General features: G+C 37.2%; 1 protein-coding gene across 4 annotated transcripts in view; it reads left to right on the top strand.

The window, feature by feature from the left end:
- Positions 1-18,252, top strand: part of EDEM3 (ER degradation enhancing alpha-mannosidase like protein 3) — a 97,811-nt gene that overhangs the window by 55,131 nt on the left and 24,428 nt on the right. For 2 of the 4 annotated variants that reach the window (XM_067728904.1, XM_067728905.1), the window contains exons 17-20: positions 1,400-1,591; positions 2,901-3,066; positions 5,148-5,333; positions 6,607-6,654. In XM_067728904.1, the coding sequence (XP_067585005.1) occupies positions 1,400-1,591; positions 2,901-3,066; positions 5,148-5,333; positions 6,607-6,654 (592 nt within the window). The remainder of the gene's footprint in view (positions 1-1,399; positions 1,592-2,900; positions 3,067-5,147; positions 5,334-6,606; positions 6,655-18,252) is intronic. The other 2 variants (XM_067728906.1, XM_067728907.1) reach the window with 1 other exon arrangement.

The following is an 18,252-nucleotide window of genomic DNA, read 5'->3' as shown; positions in this document are numbered from 1 at the left end:
CTGTCTCATCCCTATTCTTGCCACGTCATCCCTCCTTCCCTAACAAGACTCTGTCTGCTTCCTTACGTTTCACTCATCCTCACTCCCCAGCGGTGGGAATGACATCCCTGATGACATTGCTTTCACATGGGTCACCAGTGACATAATTGCCAGCCAGTAGCCCCTTAGTCCTCCTCTGATTGAACTTTTATGTAACTATTGGCTGGCCTCTTTTTAAAACCTACCCCTTTCTTGGCTTCCAGGGTATTCCAGCAACACCTTTCCAAATACTCTGTGCAATATTTTGTAGATTCCTTTGCAGCTCTTCTCGGCACGACTCAGTGTAGGCACTACCAAAGAATCTGGATCGTATGTTTTTCTTACTATACTCTTCTTCAATAGTGTCATCTATTTCTACAGGCTCTGCTGTCATCTTTGTACACGTGATACATGTATGTAATCCTGATTTTACTTTACTTCTTAAACCCAACTTTACTTTACTTTTTAAACCCAGCTATAATCTACCTGTCATACATTTCTGCAACTCAATCTCAATCTGTCCAAACCTGTTCTCTCTCCCTGCTCCCACTACAGTCTGTCTCTCTGCCCTTTCGTTCTCCATCTCAGTCAACCCTATCATCATTCTCTACGTCACCAAAACTAGAAATCTCAGAATGGGCTTGCATTTCTTTCTCCCAGCTCCTTTCCATTCTCCTCTATCCTCTATCCCTTGTCAGGTTCCATTGACTTTTTCTATAAGGTGTTAGGAATTCATCCTTTTCCTCCTGTAGTCAGGCACTCTTCAACTTTTCCTCTATTAAGATTCAATTTGAATCATTCCAAATATTTCCCAGATACACACTGACAGAATCAGTCCTTCCTTTGTCTATGTTACTAGTCCACTTTCCCACTCGAGAAATTTTTTCATAGCTAATTTTACATGTCTCTCTCCTCTAGATACAAACTTCTTAAAGTAAAAGATTATGTCCCTAGTGCCTAGTCAAGTACTGAGATGTAATAGGTGCCTGATACTTATGTTTTGAATTTAATCTGGTTGTTGGTTCATAATTTCGAAGAAGGTGGGGAATATGGGTCAGTTATGAGGTTTATTTCTTAAAAGGGCAACCAGAGGAGAGAACAAGCAAAGTGAGCATTTAGTGGAAGTGCACTTCTCAATTTATACCAAAAGTGGTTTATAGGACAGTGAAAGAGACATTAATAAAAATTACAGATGTTATATTCAGAAAATATTTCCAGAAGTAATATTTTTGAGAACAAATAAGGCCATAAACATTTGGTAGAGACCAAAACTGATAGGATAAATTTTAGAGTAGAAAACTGTAGTGCAGTAGTATTTAAGAAATCAAAAAGTTGAAAGTTTCCAGAAAGAAAGGATAAAATTAATTTGTTTCTTTCCTAGGCTGCTAGTTCAATTGACGCGGAAGATGGGTTGAGGTTTATGCAGGAGATGATTGAATTGTCAAGTCAACAACAAAAAGAGCAGCAGCTGCCTCCACGAGCTGTACAAATTGTTTCTCACCCATTTTTTGGCCGGGTAGTGTTAACTGCTGGTCCAGCTCAGTTTGGGCTAGATCTGTCTAAACATAAAGAGGTATGTACACCTATAATATGCTTGTTGAAATTGAACTCAAATATTATTTAAGTATTGTCTAATTTCTTAGTCTCTTTTCTAATTTAGTAGTTTTAACTTATTTAAAACACCTAAATATTTAATCTCCCAGATTAAAGTAGATTAAAATTAAAAGTGTATCTTGAAAATATTGAGTCATAATTTATGTATGCAGTATGGTTATAGAATTTTACTTAAAATGTTCAGATATTGTTCTCTAATTCAATGCCTTTAACTTATCTAAAAATGGTTTTCAAACTTTTTAACTACTGAAACCTTTCTTTGAACAAAAATCTAACTCAGAGGCTTAATGTAGGGAACAGCTAAAGCAGAGGTGCTTCCGGACAAGTGGCTGTGGAGAGCATCAGACACTGAGGTTCCACTGAGCAAATTTGGAAGGCCATTAAGCTAGTCTATCCTATTAGTTTTACTGTAGGAAATGAAGTTCACAGGTTCAACTGTCTGACTAACTGGTAGCAAAGCTAGCCACTAGACCAGAACCCAAGTATTCTGATCATCTAAAGCCAGTGGCCTTTGAACTCTGTTACCCCCAATTTAAACTTTTTCTAGTGTATATTTTAAAGCTATGTAGGTTTATAGTTGATTCATTTATTCAATAACTCTTATTCTAGGTAGTATTTTAGATATTTGCTATGTATCAAGTTTACAAAAACCAGTGAAGATTTATGCCCTCATGGAGTTTACCTTCTAAGAGAGAGAAGGATCTTAAAACATCTTTACACTCACATCTTTAAAATCAGTTCTCTGGTGGATTTAATTTTTCTAGGAAGAAGAACTGCTTGCAGATTCATGTAGATTAAATCCATTTTTCCCCTCTTTTCAAAAATTTTTCCTGTTACCAGTGATGGTTTAAAAATGGTTCCCAGCTTCTTGTAAGTGTAGGTATGGGTACGTAGTGAGTCAGCCTGAGGTTCCAACTTTACCACTTACTAACATAGTGACTTTGAGCAAATTATGTAAACTGAATCTCCGTTTTCCCATACGTAAAATGGAAATATCATCTGTATTACTTCACTCAGAGTCATTATAAAGATCTGGTTTAGTAATTTACGTAAAAATGCTTCATAAACTGCAAAGCACAGTAGAAATATTGGTTGGGTACTATAATATACAAACTGTTCAAAACAAAAATTTATGCTAAATATATATTGTATATGTTATCATTAGAAAAGAAGTGAGGTCTACTTAAAGCTCTAGATATTGAATTTTAATGACTAGGTAGTGATTGGAGAAGATAAAAGATTACTTAAGTTACTTTTATTTCTGCCAGACAAGAGGATTTGTTGCAAGCAGTAAACCGTACAATGGTTGTTCAGAGCTTACTAACCCTGAGGCAGTGATGGGAAAGATTGCTTTGATACAAAGAGGACAGTGCATGTTTGCAGAAAAGGCACGCAACATCCAGAATGCTGGAGCCATTGGTGGCATTGTTATTGGTAAGTAAGCCTCCATGTCATTGTGTTGACTAAGACATAATTTTTAGGATTTTTCCTTTCATTTTCCAAACTTTTATCAGAGTTTGGCATTATTTTTACTTCACTAGCTGGCATAATGGATAGGTAATCCAATAACTCTCTTAAGAATGTGTATATATCTCATATCTTGTTTGAAAGTCTAGATTTGGGTTTCTGTATATTAATGCCAATAAAAGTACTTGGGGTCCGGTGTGAAGGTGCAGTAGGAGTGAGTGCTAAAAACACCCAATACCACGGATAAAAAAATGGGCCCATGAGATCCAAAGCCCCCTAGGAGCAAGAATTACACCCTGCCACCTCCAGTGGGGAGTCACTGAAAGTATCCATGACTCCACATAGGTGCCAGCTGTGGAGTCAGACACGTGGGGTTGTAGTTCCTGGCTCTACCACAAAATCATGGTGTAACCTTGGCCCAGCTTTAGTTTCTTTATCTGTTTATTCCATAGCGTATTTTTTAGCTCCAGTGAAAATGGTAATAAATATCTTTTAGGTGGTTGTAAGGTTTGAAGATAGTATACATAAAATTTCCTAAAATAACTGACATATCATGGGTATAAGCACTAGTTGCTAGCAAGTTTTTATCTCCTTGGGTCTTTTTCCACTGAAATTACAAACTTCAAATTATTTTACGCATGTATTTCAACCAGTGTGTTTGCCTTTTCATTTTCCACAGAAAAATCACTGATATCGTGACAAGCAGGGCATGACTATCAGGGAAAATATAAATTTTTCTATGCTTTCAGTAAATATGAGTTTACATTCAGAAAGAACTGGAAAACCTGAGGTCACATCCTATTTGTGAAGTTAGTTCTTCTGTATAGATTGTCTCCCAGGGGAACTCCATTTTGAATTTGTTCTTTCTAATTAGGATAGATTTCCTTTTTGAACTCAGGGTAAATAAACATTAAGAGATTTAAAATAAAACAGTAGGATTTATTTCAGTGAAACATTGTTTACTATGCCATTTGCTTATCTCATATCGGCACGCCAGTGTTAATTTAATGAATGCATGAATTTCATTAGTCTAAGTAAGTATTAGGAGAAATTCTGCTTCATAACTTAAATGAGTGGTTGGCAAACTACAGCCTGCAAGCCAGGTTCAGCTCACTGCCTGTTTTTGTAAATGAAAGTTTTCTAGAACACAGCATGTCAGTTTGTTTCCATGTCATCTATAGCCACTTTCAAGCTACAGTGGTGGAGTTGAGTGGTTGTAACAGTGACAAGCAGCAGAGAGACTGAAGGTCAGGTAACCATCCTTTGTCTAGTCAGTTACTGCTAAGGGGATGGGTTCTACATGGTATTCTCCACTTAGAAGGGCCTATCCACGCAAGCCGTCTGTGAAGGGATGGGCAAGTTCTCCAGGGAGACTGGCATGTAAGATTAGGGCTGGACATAACTGGCATCACCAGTAAAACAGTATTTAGCAGTCGTACTCCTATTATTTAGCCGGCATAAAGTAACAATAGTGTTTCATTCAACTTACAGAGGAAAAAACAGTATAGTCATAATTATTCCTTGTGCACAGTATCTTAAAAAGAACTGTCAATTTGTAGTTTGGTAAAACAATATAATGCCATTCGAAGAAATCCTAAACAACAATACAATTTCATAGTTCTATCATTGTAATTCAAGTCTTTGAATTTTTCCATTTTTAGGCTTTTTCATAAGCATGTGAAATCTTTATAGTCATAATCCTAGAATTTTGTGTTCTACTTTTTTTATGTAATAATAACATTTTGTTTTTCTGTGTGTTCCCTCAGGTAGTTCGTTATAATTTACTTATAATAGTTTACAGTTGTTGACAGTTACAAAAAGCACTCCAGTAAACTTTTTCAGGCATAGATCATTTTGCTTCTTTTGAATTATTTCCTCAGGATAGATTTCTAGGAGTAGAATTAGTGGGCCCCAAAAGTATGAGTGTTTCTGTGGTTCTTGATGCAGAAAATTAATGCTGTCAACAGGTAAACAACAGTAAAGATTGGTAGCTAGACCTTTTTAATGGATGAACGTTTTTATGTTTGCTGTATTCATTTTCTGGCTAGATGACAATGAGGGGAGCAGCAGTGATACTGCCCCTCTGTTCCAGATGGCAGGTGATGGAAAGGACACAGATGACATCACAATTCCCATGCTGTTCTTATTCAGTAAAGAAGGAAGTATCATATTGGACGCCATCCGGGAATATGAGGAGGTAGAGGTCCTCCTTTCTGACAAAGCAAAAGATCGAGGTAAGGGTAAAAAATCATTTGTATTCAGCTTAGCATTAATTTTCCTAACTTGATAACAAAAATGAGTTACAAAAAGATTATTTATGGTTCACTGGTTAAAAGAAGTAAACTTTTTAGAAGATGGTTTCAAAATATATTTTTCTTTTGGAAAAAAGGGTAGTAAAATGCTTATTTTGCTTTGTTCGCTGAGTTAGAATGTTTCTAGAATTATATTTTTGTATGTAATTTATAATTTTTGCTATAATTCTGCCCAGTGATAAAAATACAAGAGATTACACTGAGTCATTTTTAATATCCACAGATGTTCACCATTCAATTTCACTGATACTACATCTTCTATTTTTTTAATAAGGAATAATAAGAGATTGTATAGAAGGGTGTTGTATACAATATAATAGTAGTGGGGTTTTACCAGGCCACCTATAATCAAATGACCACTGTCTTGATGAAGGCAATAGAAATCTAGCAGCTTCTTTCCATTGAGATCCAAGTTCATCACATAGGTATTTATAAGTTACAAGAGTTATACATGGCTGATGCCTGAAGAACAAGATAGCATGCCTTAATTCATGATATAGTCCTCTCTAGGCCAAAATGTTTGTTAGTAACTTGAAAGCTCTTTGAAACCCAAATTGCTGTATAAATGCAAGGTCTTAACTAGTATTCTTTCATAGTTTCACATCTAGGAATAGAGGAGAAATGAGGGAAAGTGAACCATCAGATATAGACTGAAATCCTGCTTATAACAGCAGTCTTTCTTATCCACTGGAGATACCTATAGAGAGAGCAGTACTCCTCCCACCCCGCCTTAAATGGATAAAGTTGTATAATCTGCACAGGGTTGTTGATGTTGGGATGTTTGCTTGGTAGATAGGTAGGAAACTTATTCATTTCAATTCAGTATATCTTCCAAGTGGAACAATAAAAAAAAAAAAGTTTAGCAATAATCTAGTGCTAGCCAAATTAGTGTTTTGTCTTCTTGTATTGCTTTATTCTTTGAGATTCATTGAGATGTCAACTATTTAAGGACTGTGGAGTGAGTAGGATGTATGTAAGGATGTATAAATAGAAACAGTAGAAAGGATTTCTGATCTTCTTAAATCCGCCTATGTGCCTGTTTTTTTTTTTTTCTGAGCCCTTTTTTCCAACTCAGATCTTCTTTCCTATATACATGCATTTAATCACGTCAAACACAGGCAAAATATTATTCCATATAACTCTTTAATGCCTTTGCTTTTTTCCCCCCTATTTTGTGCTACCATTGGAATTTCAGCAGCAATATTAAAAGGTAAAATGATTCCAAGCTACATTATTAATAGTAGTAAGTATCTTTAATAAGCCTTAAATTACATATATATATGTGTATATATACATGTATATACACACATGTGTGTGCACATATATATATTTCAGTGGCTACCATGATAGTATCTGGTTTAAAGTAATTAGATTATTTTCATGTCTAGTCAGCTGTCCGTCCCATAATGATGATTCTTCTTTATTTATTTATTTATTTATGGCTGTGTTGGGTCTTCGTTTCTGTGCAAGGGCTTTTCTCTAGTTGCGGTGAGCTACTCTTCATCACGGTGCACGGGCCTTTCACTGTCGCGGTCTCTCTTGTTGCGGAGCACAGGCTCCAGATGCTCAGGCTCAGTAGTTGTGGTGCATGGGCTTAGTTGCTCCGCGGCATGTGGGATCTTCCCAGACCAGGGCTCGAACCCGTGTCCCCTGCATTGGCAGGCAGATTCTCAACCACTGCGCCACCAGGGAAGCCCCCATAATCATGATTCTTTATTGATCTATAAATCAGTTTATGTATGTATAAATGAAATATCTAATAGGTGAATTCAGTAGTCCATACCAATGCAAGAGTCACTCTAACAAAGACGTTGTATGGCATGTGTTATTTTTGATTACTTTTTATTTGAATGCAGTGTAAAATATTTAAAAGAGCGACTTGTTTAAAAAACCCGTATATGTGTAGGAGTGTGTGGGGTGAGGACTGGAAGACTGGTAAAGCATGTGCTTCTTATACCAGAGAAAAATTATGAAAAAAGATCAGTTCTACTATTTAAAAAAAGTCTGAACAGCGTAACAGTATTCCCTTAAGGACCTTGAAATAAAAGGGCTTTATTTAAATTATATATATATTTTTAAGTTTTGATAGTCAATTTTTTGAACTGTATTTCTGTTATAGAGTGATATTTTGACAAAAAGTCTTGAAAAATTGCCCTTTTGGTATAGCTTTTTAAAGAACTGTACGGCATTATTAACTATCAGCAATGAGTTATAGTATAATTGTTAATATTTATCAGTGTAACTAAAGTCAATGATAATAGTTTTATTAAATCAACTGCTTTATTCACTTAGGAAAATACTCTAAGTTAACGTCTGTAGTGGTTATCATTAATTTGTCCTTTGCCATTACTGCATGCATCAGTGTTTCTCTTCTGCATCAGAATCAGCTGATGTAGGAGTTAAAAGTGTAGATTCCTGAGTCCTACTCCAGAGTATTGAATCAGACTCTCTGAAAGTGGGGGATCAGAATCTGAAATTTTAAACAAGCATCCCAGTTAATTGCCCACAGCTATACTTTGAGAAACACTAAACAAGACCAAGAAGGCACCCCACGCCCCTCTTTTTTTTATCTCCTAGCTGTGTATCTGGCCGTATTGTGCCATCAGGGGTACTAGGTGGGATTATATAAGTACACCAAATCATAGCAGCCTTAAATCCGAACGATCACATGTCATCCAGATTGGCTTTTCTAAAAACCTCATTCCACAGATACGTATTTCCCTTAAAAAGTCACACAGTTGTGATTGAGGCATTCTTCCCACGTATTAAGACAGAAAACAGAAACCCCAGAACAAGCCCCTACTCCCACCTTCTAATTCTGATAAGTCCCAGCTATTAATATAGAAGTATCTGCAACAGTCCTATCTGCTAGCAAAAATGTCCAGATAACTTACTACACATTCTTCTTCCGAAATAAAGCATTATTAATTTATCAAGTGGAAATGCTGCTTCCTCAGATCAAACCAGTCACACTTCTAAAAATTAAGTTATCCATAGGAGTGTTAATATCGTGTCTGTCATGTGTCCGTTTCCAAAATTTCAAGAATTTGTAAAGGTACTTAATAATAATTCCCACCCTGTGCCCACAAACAAAGGACACTGTGTTGTTTACCCTTAGATCCAAATTGAAACAATTTACAGTTGAGATTCAATTGACTTTTCCCAGTAGTATTTCTCAATGGGGAAAAAAACATCAGCATTTAAAAATTTCAATACATTGTCATACTTATAGTTTATAGTGTAGAATTCCAATGCCTTAAGAGCTATAGACAGATATTCTCAGGGCTACTCCTATATTTGTGTCTGTCTGGTAAAGAGGCAGACAGAGAAAACAGGAAATAAAAGAAAGGTCTCATGGTTTGAACTGCTCAAGATTTAAGTGTGGCAGTGTTACTTTTCCTAAGATTATCCTCCACTCAACTTGATTGCAGTGAATCTGTCCTTTGGTTGATCTGTAGAACTTAGATTGCTATTGGAAGGAATTTGATTCTGAGGAGACAAATCTAGTATGCAAACAGATGGCATCTTTGCCTGGAAAGGGGCAACTGAAACATTAGCAGAATCAATACTTACCTACCCCAGCTTCTCTTCTCCAACCACCGCGTGTTTTCTCGTGCACTTTTGCATTTGCTCATCTCTTCCGTCTTTCTGGAAAGACGCCTTGTTAATCCCTATCCCACTCCCACAACCTTTTCCTCTTTAAAAACGTTCAGTCATTCTAAATACCAAGTATTTTAAATGCTATCTTTTCTATGAACTTTTCTCTTATTTTCATAGATAAAATGTATGGACATCTTCTTAATATGGTTGCACAGATACTTTGACATTTATATTACATTGTACTTCTTTACCTGTGCGTCAGCTCTGTATTCCTTGCTTTCAGTAAATGCTGGTTGTGTGGATGAATGAATGATTGTAGAACATCCAGTTTCGAAGTCTTTGCCAAGGTTCCTTTGTCCTCTCATTATTAAAACTTAGTACTTTTCTTTTTTTTTTTTGGTATCTTGAGATTTTTTTCATTCTTTTTTTTCTTTTTGCTTCCTGTGTTTCTGATACACCATTCCTGAATGTAATGATGTAGTCATTACACTCTTAGGACTATGATACTCCATACTGTGACAGCAGGCACCTTAGAATGAAGATTTGTAATGGTGTGGTAGATTCTTTCTTCCTTTTTGTACTTTTCCAACTGCCATTTTTATTTAGCTGGTTGTTGCCACTTTGCTATATATCAGATATTCTTATATATTCGATCTGTTTTTGGACTTGCTCTTCTTTTCCACTAATCTGTTTATTCCTGTGCCAATAATAAAAGTTTGCTATTTTGAATAAATTTTATTATCTGATAAGGCAACTCTCCTGTCACTAATACTTTTCAGAATTTCTTGACTTCTCTGTGATGTATACTCTTCCATAGGAATTTAAAAATAATTCTGTCTGGTCCCAAAAGAAAAGAAAAAGAAGTAGAATTGGGATTCATTTTGGAATTGTATAATTGCACACCTTACATGTAAACAGGAAAATTTTGTTAAATATTGACTTTCCATCCAGGAACATACACTTACCTGTAAATTGGATCAGATCATGTTTTAAGTTTTCATTGAGATTTTATAGTATTAAGCAATAAGATTTCTTAATAAATTTAATTCTGTGTTGTAGCTTCTACTTTTATTGGGGTTACTTGTATTTTATTAGCATTATTTGTATTTTATTGGTGTTATTTGTATTTGCCTACTTATTTTTACCCTCCTTATCAAATTCTTTTATCTTGATAGTGTTTTTAAAAATTGAGTTGCTTTGAGTTTAAGTATAAAACACAATCTGAAAATACACTTGATCTTTCCTTTTCCTATATTACACTGTTACTTTTTTAAATTGAAGTATAGCTGATTTACAATGTTGTGTTAATGTCTGTTGTACAGCAAACTGATTGAGTTATATATATATATATATATTCTTTTCCAATATCATTTATCAGAGGATATTGAATATAGTTGCCTGTGCTATACAGTAGGACCTTGTTGTTTCTTTATGCATCCTATATATACTAGTTTGCATATGTTAATCCCAAACTCTCAGTCCTTCCCTCCACCACCTCCCCTCTCCCTTGGCAACCAGAACTCTGTTCTCTATGTCTGAGAGTCTGTTTCTGTTTTGTAGATATGTTGATTTGTGTCGTATTTTAGATTCCACATGTTAAGTGATATCATATGGTATTTGTCTTTCTCTCTCTGACTTACTTCACTTAGTGTGATAATCTCTAGGTCCATCCATGTTGCTGCAAATGACATTATTTCTTTTTTATGGCTGAGTAATATTCCATTGTGTGTGTGTGTGTGTGTGTGTGTGTATACACACACACCACACCTTTTTTTTTTTTTTTACATCTTTATTGAAGTATAATTGCTTTACAATGGTGTGTACACCACATCTTCTTTATCCATTCATCTATTGATGGACATTTAGGTTGCTTCCATGTCCTGGCTATTTTAAATAGTGCTGCAATGAACATTGGGGTGCATATATATTTTCTTTCTCTTAACATCTTTATTGGAGTATAATTGCATTACAATGTTGTATTAGTTTCTGCTTTATAACAAAGTGAATTAGCTATACATATACATATATCCCCATACCTCTTCCCTCTTGCATCTCCCTCTCTCCCACCCTCCCTATTCTACCCATCTAGGTGGTCACAAAGCACTGAGCTGATCTCCCTGTGCTATGCAGCTGCTTCCCACTAGCTATCGATTTTACATTTTGTAGTATATATATGTCCATGCCACTCTCTTACTAAGTCCCAGCTTACCCTTCCTCCTCCCCATGTCCTCAAGTCCATTCTCTAGTAGGTCTGCGTCTTTATTCCCGTCTTGCCCCTAGGTTCTTCATGACCTTTTTATTTTTTTAGATTCCATATATATGTGTTAGCATGCAGTATATGTTTTTCTCTTTCTCACATAACTCTGTATGACAGACTCTGGATCCATTCACCTCACTACAAATAACTCAATTTCGTTTCTTTTTATGGCTGAGTAATATTCCATTGTATATACGTGCCACATCTTCTTTTTTCCTTTACATCTTTATTGGAGTATAATTGCTTTACAATGGTGTGTTAGTTTCTGCTTTATAACAAAGTGAATCAGTTATACATATACATATGTTCCCATATCTCTTCCCTCTTGCGTCTCTCTCCTTCCCACTCTCCCTATCCCACCCCTCCAGGCAGTTACAAAGCACTGAGCTGATCTCCCTGTGCTATGCGGCTGCTTCCGACTAGCTATCTACCTTACGTTTGGTAGTGTATACATGTCCATGCCTCTCTCTCGCTTTGTCACAGCTTACCCTTCCCCCTCCCCATATCCTCAAGTCCATTCTCTAGTAGATCTGTGTCTTTTTTCCTGTCTTACCCCTACGTTCTTAATGACATTTTTTTCTTAAATTCCATATATATGTGTTAGCATACGGTATTTGTCTTTCTCTTTCTGACTTCACTCTGTATGACAGACTCTAGGTCTATCCACCTCATTACAAATAGCTCAATTTCGTTTCTTTTTATGGCTGAGTAATATTCCATTGTATATATGTGCCACATCTTTATCCATTCATCTGTCGATGGACACTTAGGTTGCTTCCATGTCCTGGGTATTGCAAATAGAGCTGCAGTGAACATTGTGGTACATGACCCTTTTGGAATTATGGTTTTCTCAGGATATATACCCAGTAGTGGGATTACTGGGTCGTATGGTAGTTCTATTTGTAGTTTTTTAAGGAACCTCCATACTCTTCTCCACAGTGGCTATATCATTTTACATTCCCAGCAGCAGTGCAAGAGGGTTCCCTTTTCTCCACACCCCTCCAGCATTTATTGTTCGTAGATTTTTTGATGATGGCCATTCTGACTGGTGTGAGGTGATACCTCATTGTAGTTTTGATTTGCACTTCTCTACTGATTAGTGATGTTGAGCATTCTTTCATGTGTTTGTTGGCAATCTGTATATCTCCTTTGGAGAAATGTCTATTTAGGTCTTCTGCCCAGTTTTGGATTGGGTTTTTTGTTTTTTTGCTATTGAGCTGCATGAGCTGCTTGTAAATTTTGGAGATTAATCCTTTGTCAGTTGCTTCATTTGCAAATATTTTCTCCCATTCTGAGGGTTGTCTTTTCATCTTGTTTATGGTTTCCTTTGCTGTGGAAAAGCATTTAAGTTTCATTAGGTCCCATTTGTTTATTTGTGTTTTTATTTCCATTTCTCTAGGTGGTGGGTCAAAAAGGATCTTGCTGTGATTTATGTCATAGAGTGTTCTGCCTATGTTTTCCTCTAAGAGTTTGATAGTTTCTGGCCTTACATTTAGGTTGTTAATCCATTCTGAGTTTATTTTTGTGTATGCTCTTAGAGAGTGTTCTAATTTCATTCTTTTACATGTAGCTGACCACTTTTCCCAGCACCTCGTATTGAAGAGGCTGTCTTATCTCCATTTTATATTCTTGCCTCCTTTATCAAAAATATGGTGACCATATGTGTGTGGGTTTATCTCTGGGCTTTCTATCCTGTTTCACTGATCTATATTTCTGTTTTTGTGCCAGTACCATACTGGCTTGATTACTGTAGCTTTGTAGTATACTCTGAAGTCAGGGAGCCTGATTCCTCCAGCTCCGTTTTTCTTTCTCAAGATTGCTTTCACTATTCAGAGTCTTCTCTGTTTCCATACAAATTGTGAAATTTTTTGTTCTAGTTCTGTGAAAAATGCCAGTGGTAGTTTGATAGGGATTGCATTGAATCTGTAGATTGCTTTGGGTAATAGAGTCATTTTCACAATGTTGATTCTTCCAATCCAAGAACATGGTATATCTCTCCATCTATTTGTATCATCTTTAATTTCTTTCATCAGTGTCTTATAGTTTTCTGCATACAGGTCTTTTGTCTCCTTAGGTAGGTTTATTCCTAGGTATTTTATTCTTTTTGTTGCAGTGGTAAATGAGAGTGTTTTCTTGATTTCACTTTCAGATTTTTTTATCATTAGTATATAGGAATGCCAGAGTTTTCTGTGCATTAATTTTGTATCCTGCTACTGTACCAAATTCATTGATTAGCTCTAGTAGTTTTCTGGTAGCATCTTTAGGATTCTCTATGTATAGTATCATGTCATCTGCAAACAATGACAGCTTTACTTCTTCTTTTCCGATTTGGATTCCTTTTATTTCCTTTTCTTCTGATTGCTGTGGCTAAAACTTCCAAAACTATGTTGAATAAGAGTGGTGAGAGTGGGCAACCTTATCTTGTTCCTGATCTTAGTGGAAATGGTTACAGTTTTTCACCATTGAGGATGATGTTGGCTGTGAGTTTGTCATATATGGCCTTTATTATGTTGAGGAAAGTTCCCTCTATGCCTACTTTCTGCAAGGTTTTTATCATAAATGGGTGTTGAATTTTGTCGAAAGCTTTCTCTGCATCTATTGAGATGATCATAAGGTTTTCATCTTCAATTTCTTAATATGGTGTATCACGTTGATTGATTTGCGTATATTGAAGAATCCTTGCATTCCTGGACTAAACCCCACTTGATCATGGTGTATGATCCTTTTAATATGCTGTTGGATTCTCTTTGCTAGTATTTTGTTGAGGATTTTTGCATCTATGTTCATCAGTGATATTGGCCTGTAGTTTTCTTTCTTTGTGACGTCTGTGTCTGGTTTGGTATCAGGGTGATGGTGGCCACATAGAATGAGTTTAGGAGTGTTCCTCCCTCTGCTATATTTTTAAGGAGTTTGAGAAGGATAGGTGTTAGTTTTTCTCTAAATGTTTGATAGAATTCACCTGTGAAGCCGTCTGGTCCTGGGCTTTTGTTGCAAGATTTTTAATCACAGTTTCACTTTCAGTGCTTGTGATTGGTCTGTTCATATTTTCTATTTCTTCCTGGTTCAGTCTCAGCAGGTTGTGCATTTCTAAGAATTTATCCATTTCTTCCAGGTTGTCCATTTTATGGGCATAGGGTTGCTTGTAGTAATTTCTCATGATTCTTTGTATTTCTGCAGTGTCAGTTGTTACTTCTCCTTTTTCATTTCTAATTCTATTCATTTGAATCTTCTCCCTTTTTTTCTTGATTAGTCTGGCTCATGGTTTATCAATTTTGTTTATCTTCTCAAAGAACCAATTTATAGTTTTATTGATCTTTGCTATTGTTTCCTTCATTTCTTTTTCATTTATTTATGATGTGATCTTTATGATTTCTTTCCTTCTGCTAACTTTTGGGTTTTTTTGTTCTTCTTTTCTAATTGCTTTAGATGCAACGTTAGGTTTGTTATTTGAGATGTTTCCTGTTTCTTAAGGTAGGATTGTATTGCTATAAACTTCCCTCTTAGAACTGCTTTTGCTGCATCCCATAGGTTTTGAGTCGTTGTGTTTTCATTGTCATTTTTTTCTAGGTATTTTTTGATTTCCTCAGTGATCTCTTAGTTATTAAGTAGTGTATTGTTTAGCCTCCATGTGTTTGTATTTTTTACAGATCTTTTCCTGTAATGGATATCTAGTCTCATAGCGTTGTGGTCAGAAAAGATACTTGATACAATTTCAATTTTCTTAAGTTTACCAAGGCTTGATTTGTCACCCAAGATATGACCTATCATGGAAAGTGTTCCATGAGCACTTGAGAAGATAGTGTGTTCTGTTGTTTTTGGATGGAATGTCCTATAAATATCAATTAAGTCCATCTTGTTTAATGTATCATTTAAAGCTTGTGTTTCCTTATTTACTTTCATTTTGGAAGATGTCCATTGGTGAAAGTGGGGTGTTAAAGTCCTCTACTGTAGTTGTGTTACTGTCCATTTCCCCTTTTATGGCTGTTAGCATTTGCCTTATGTACTGAGGTGCTCCGATGTTGGGTGTATAAATATTTACAATTGTTATATCTTCTTGGATCGATCCCTTGATCATTATGTAGTGTCCTTCTTTGTCTCTTGTAATAGTTTTTATTTTAAAGTCTATTTTGTCTAATATGAGAATTGCTACTGCAGCTTTCTTTTGATTTCCATTTGCATGGAATATCTTTTTCCATCCGCTGACTTTCAGTCTGCATGTGTCCCTAGGTCTGAAGTGGGTTTCTTGTAGACAGCATATATACCGGTCTTGTTTTTGTATCCATTCAGCCAATCTATGTCTTTTGGTTGGACCATTTAGTCCATTTACATTTAAGGTAATTATTGATATATATGTTCCTATTACCATTTTCTTAATTGTTTTGGGTTTCTTATTGTAGGTCTTTTCCTTCTCTTGTGTTTCCTGCCTAGAGAAGTTCCTCTAGCATTTGTTGTAAAGCTGGTTTGGTGGTGCTGAATTCTCTTAGCTTTTGCTTGTCTGTAAAGGTTTTAATTTCTCCATCGAATCTGAATGAGATCCTTGCTGGGTAGAGTAATCTTGGTTGTAGTTTCTTCCCTTTCATCACTTTAAATATGTTCTGCCACTCCCTTCTGGCTTGCTGAGTTTCTGCTGAAAGATCACCTGTTAACCTATGGGGATTCCCTTGTATGTTATTTGTTGTTTTTCCCTTGCTGCTTTTAATTGTTTTTCTTTGTATTTAATTTTTGATGGCTTGATTAATATGTGTCTTGGTGTGTTTCTCCTTGGATTTATCCTGTATGGGACTCTGTGTGCTTCCTGGACTTGAGTAACTATTTCCTTTCCCATATTAGGGAAGTTTTCAACTATAATCTCTTCAAATATTTTCTCAGTCCCTTTTTCTCTTCTTCTTCTGCAACCCCTATAATTTGCATGTTGGTGTGTTTAATGTTGTCCCTGAGGTCTCTGAGACTGTCCTCAGTTCTTTTCGTTCTTTTTTCTTTATTCTGCTCTGCAGTAGTTATTTCCACTATTTTATCTTCCAGGTCACTTATCTGTTCTTCTGCCTCAGTTATTCTGCTATTGATTCTTTCTAGAGAATTTTGAATTTCATTTGTTGTGTTGCTCATCATTGTTTGCTCTTTAGTTCTTCTGGATCCATGTTCAATGTTTCATTCTGTTTCCAGGAGTTTGGATCATCTTTACTATCATTACTCTGAATTCTTTTTCAGGTAGACTGCCTATTTCCTCTTCATTTTTTTGGTCTGGTGGGTTTTTACCTTGCTCCTTCGTCTGCTTTGTGTTTCTCTGTCTTCTCATTTTGCTTAACTTACTGTGTTTGGGGTCTCCGTTTTGCAGGCTGCAGGTTCGTAGTTCCCGTTGTTTTTGGTGTCTGTCCCCAGTGGCTAACGTTGGTTCAGTGGGTTGTGTAGGCTTCCTGGTGGAGGGGACAAGTGCCTGTGTTCTGGTGGATGAGGCTGCATCTTGTCTTTCTGGTGGGCAGGTCCACGTCTGGTGGTGTGGTTTGGGGTGTCTGTGACCTTATTATGATTTTAGGCAGGCTTTCTGCTAGTGGGTGGGGTTGTGTTCCTGTCTTGCCAGTTGTTTGGCATAAGGTGTCCATCACTGTACCTTGCTGGTCCTTGAGTGGAGCTGGGTCTATCGTTGAGATGGAGATCTCTGGGAGATTTTCACCATTTGATATTACATGGAGCTGGGAGGTCTCTGGTGGACCAATTTCCTGAACTCAGCTCTCCCACCTTAGAGGCACAGGCTTGACACCAGCCAGTGCACCAGGACCCTGTCATCCACATGGCTCAGAATAAAAGGGAGAGAAAAAAAAAAGAAAGAATAAATAAATAAAATAAAGTTATTAAAATAAAAAATAATTATTACAAATTAAAAAGTAATTTTAAAAAAGGAAGAAAGAAGAGAACCACCAAACCAAAAAACAAATCAACCAATGATAAGCGCTAAAAACTATACTAAAAAAAATGGACAGCCAGAACCCTAGGACAAGTGGTAAAAGCAAAGCTATACAGAGAAAATCACCCACAGAAGCCATACACATACACTCTCACAAAAAGAGAAGAAGGAAAAAAATATACATATCATTGCTTCCAAAGTCCACCACCTCAATTTGGGATGATTCGTTGTCTATTCAGGTATTCCACAGATGCAGGGTACATCAAGTTGATTGTGGAGATTTAATCTGCTGCTCCTGAGGCTGCTGGGAGAAATTTCCATTTCTCTTCTTTGTTCCCACACCTCCTGGGGTTCAGCTTTGGATTGGCCCCACCTCTGCATATAGGTCACCTGAGGACATCTGTTCCCACTCCGACAGGATGGGGTTAAAGTAGCAGCTTATTAGGGGGCTCTGGCTCACTCAGGCAGGGGGTAGGGAGGGGTACGGAATGCAGGGTGAGCCTGCGGCGGCAGAGGCCGGCGTGATGTTGCACCAGCCTGTGGCACGCCATATTTTCTCCCAGGGAAGTTGTCCCTGGATCCTGGGACCCTGGCAGTGGCGGGCTGCACAGGCTCCTGGGAGGCGAGGTGTGGAGAGTGACCTGTGCTCGCACACAGGCTTCTTGGTCGCTGCAGGAGCAGTCTTAGTGTCTCATGCGCATCTCTGGGGTCCTTGCTGATAGCCACGGCTTGCACCTATCTTTGTAGCTCGTTTAGACGGTGCTCTTAATCCCCTCTCCTCACGCACTGCAAAACAAAGAGGCAAGAAAAAGTCTCTTGCCTCTTCGGCAGTTGCATACTTTTTCCCGTACTCCCTCCCAGCTAGCTGTGGCACACTAGCCACCCCCCCAGGCTGTGTTCACGCAGCCAACCCCGGTCTTGTCCCTAGAATCTGACCTCGGAAGCCGGAGCCTCAGCTCCCAGCCCCCACCTGCCCCGGCGGTTGAGCAGACAAGCCTCTTGGGCTGGTGAGTGCTGGTCAGCACCTCGGGAATCTCTCCCTCTCCGCTTTGCCCTCTGCACCCTGTTACTGCACTCTCCTC

The sequence above is a fragment of the Pseudorca crassidens genome, chromosome 2, assembly GCF_039906515.1.
Source record: "Pseudorca crassidens isolate mPseCra1 chromosome 2, mPseCra1.hap1, whole genome shotgun sequence".
NCBI classification, from domain to species: domain Eukaryota; kingdom Metazoa; phylum Chordata; class Mammalia; order Artiodactyla; family Delphinidae; genus Pseudorca; species Pseudorca crassidens.
This window is presented reverse-complemented; position numbering and strand designations above follow the sequence as displayed.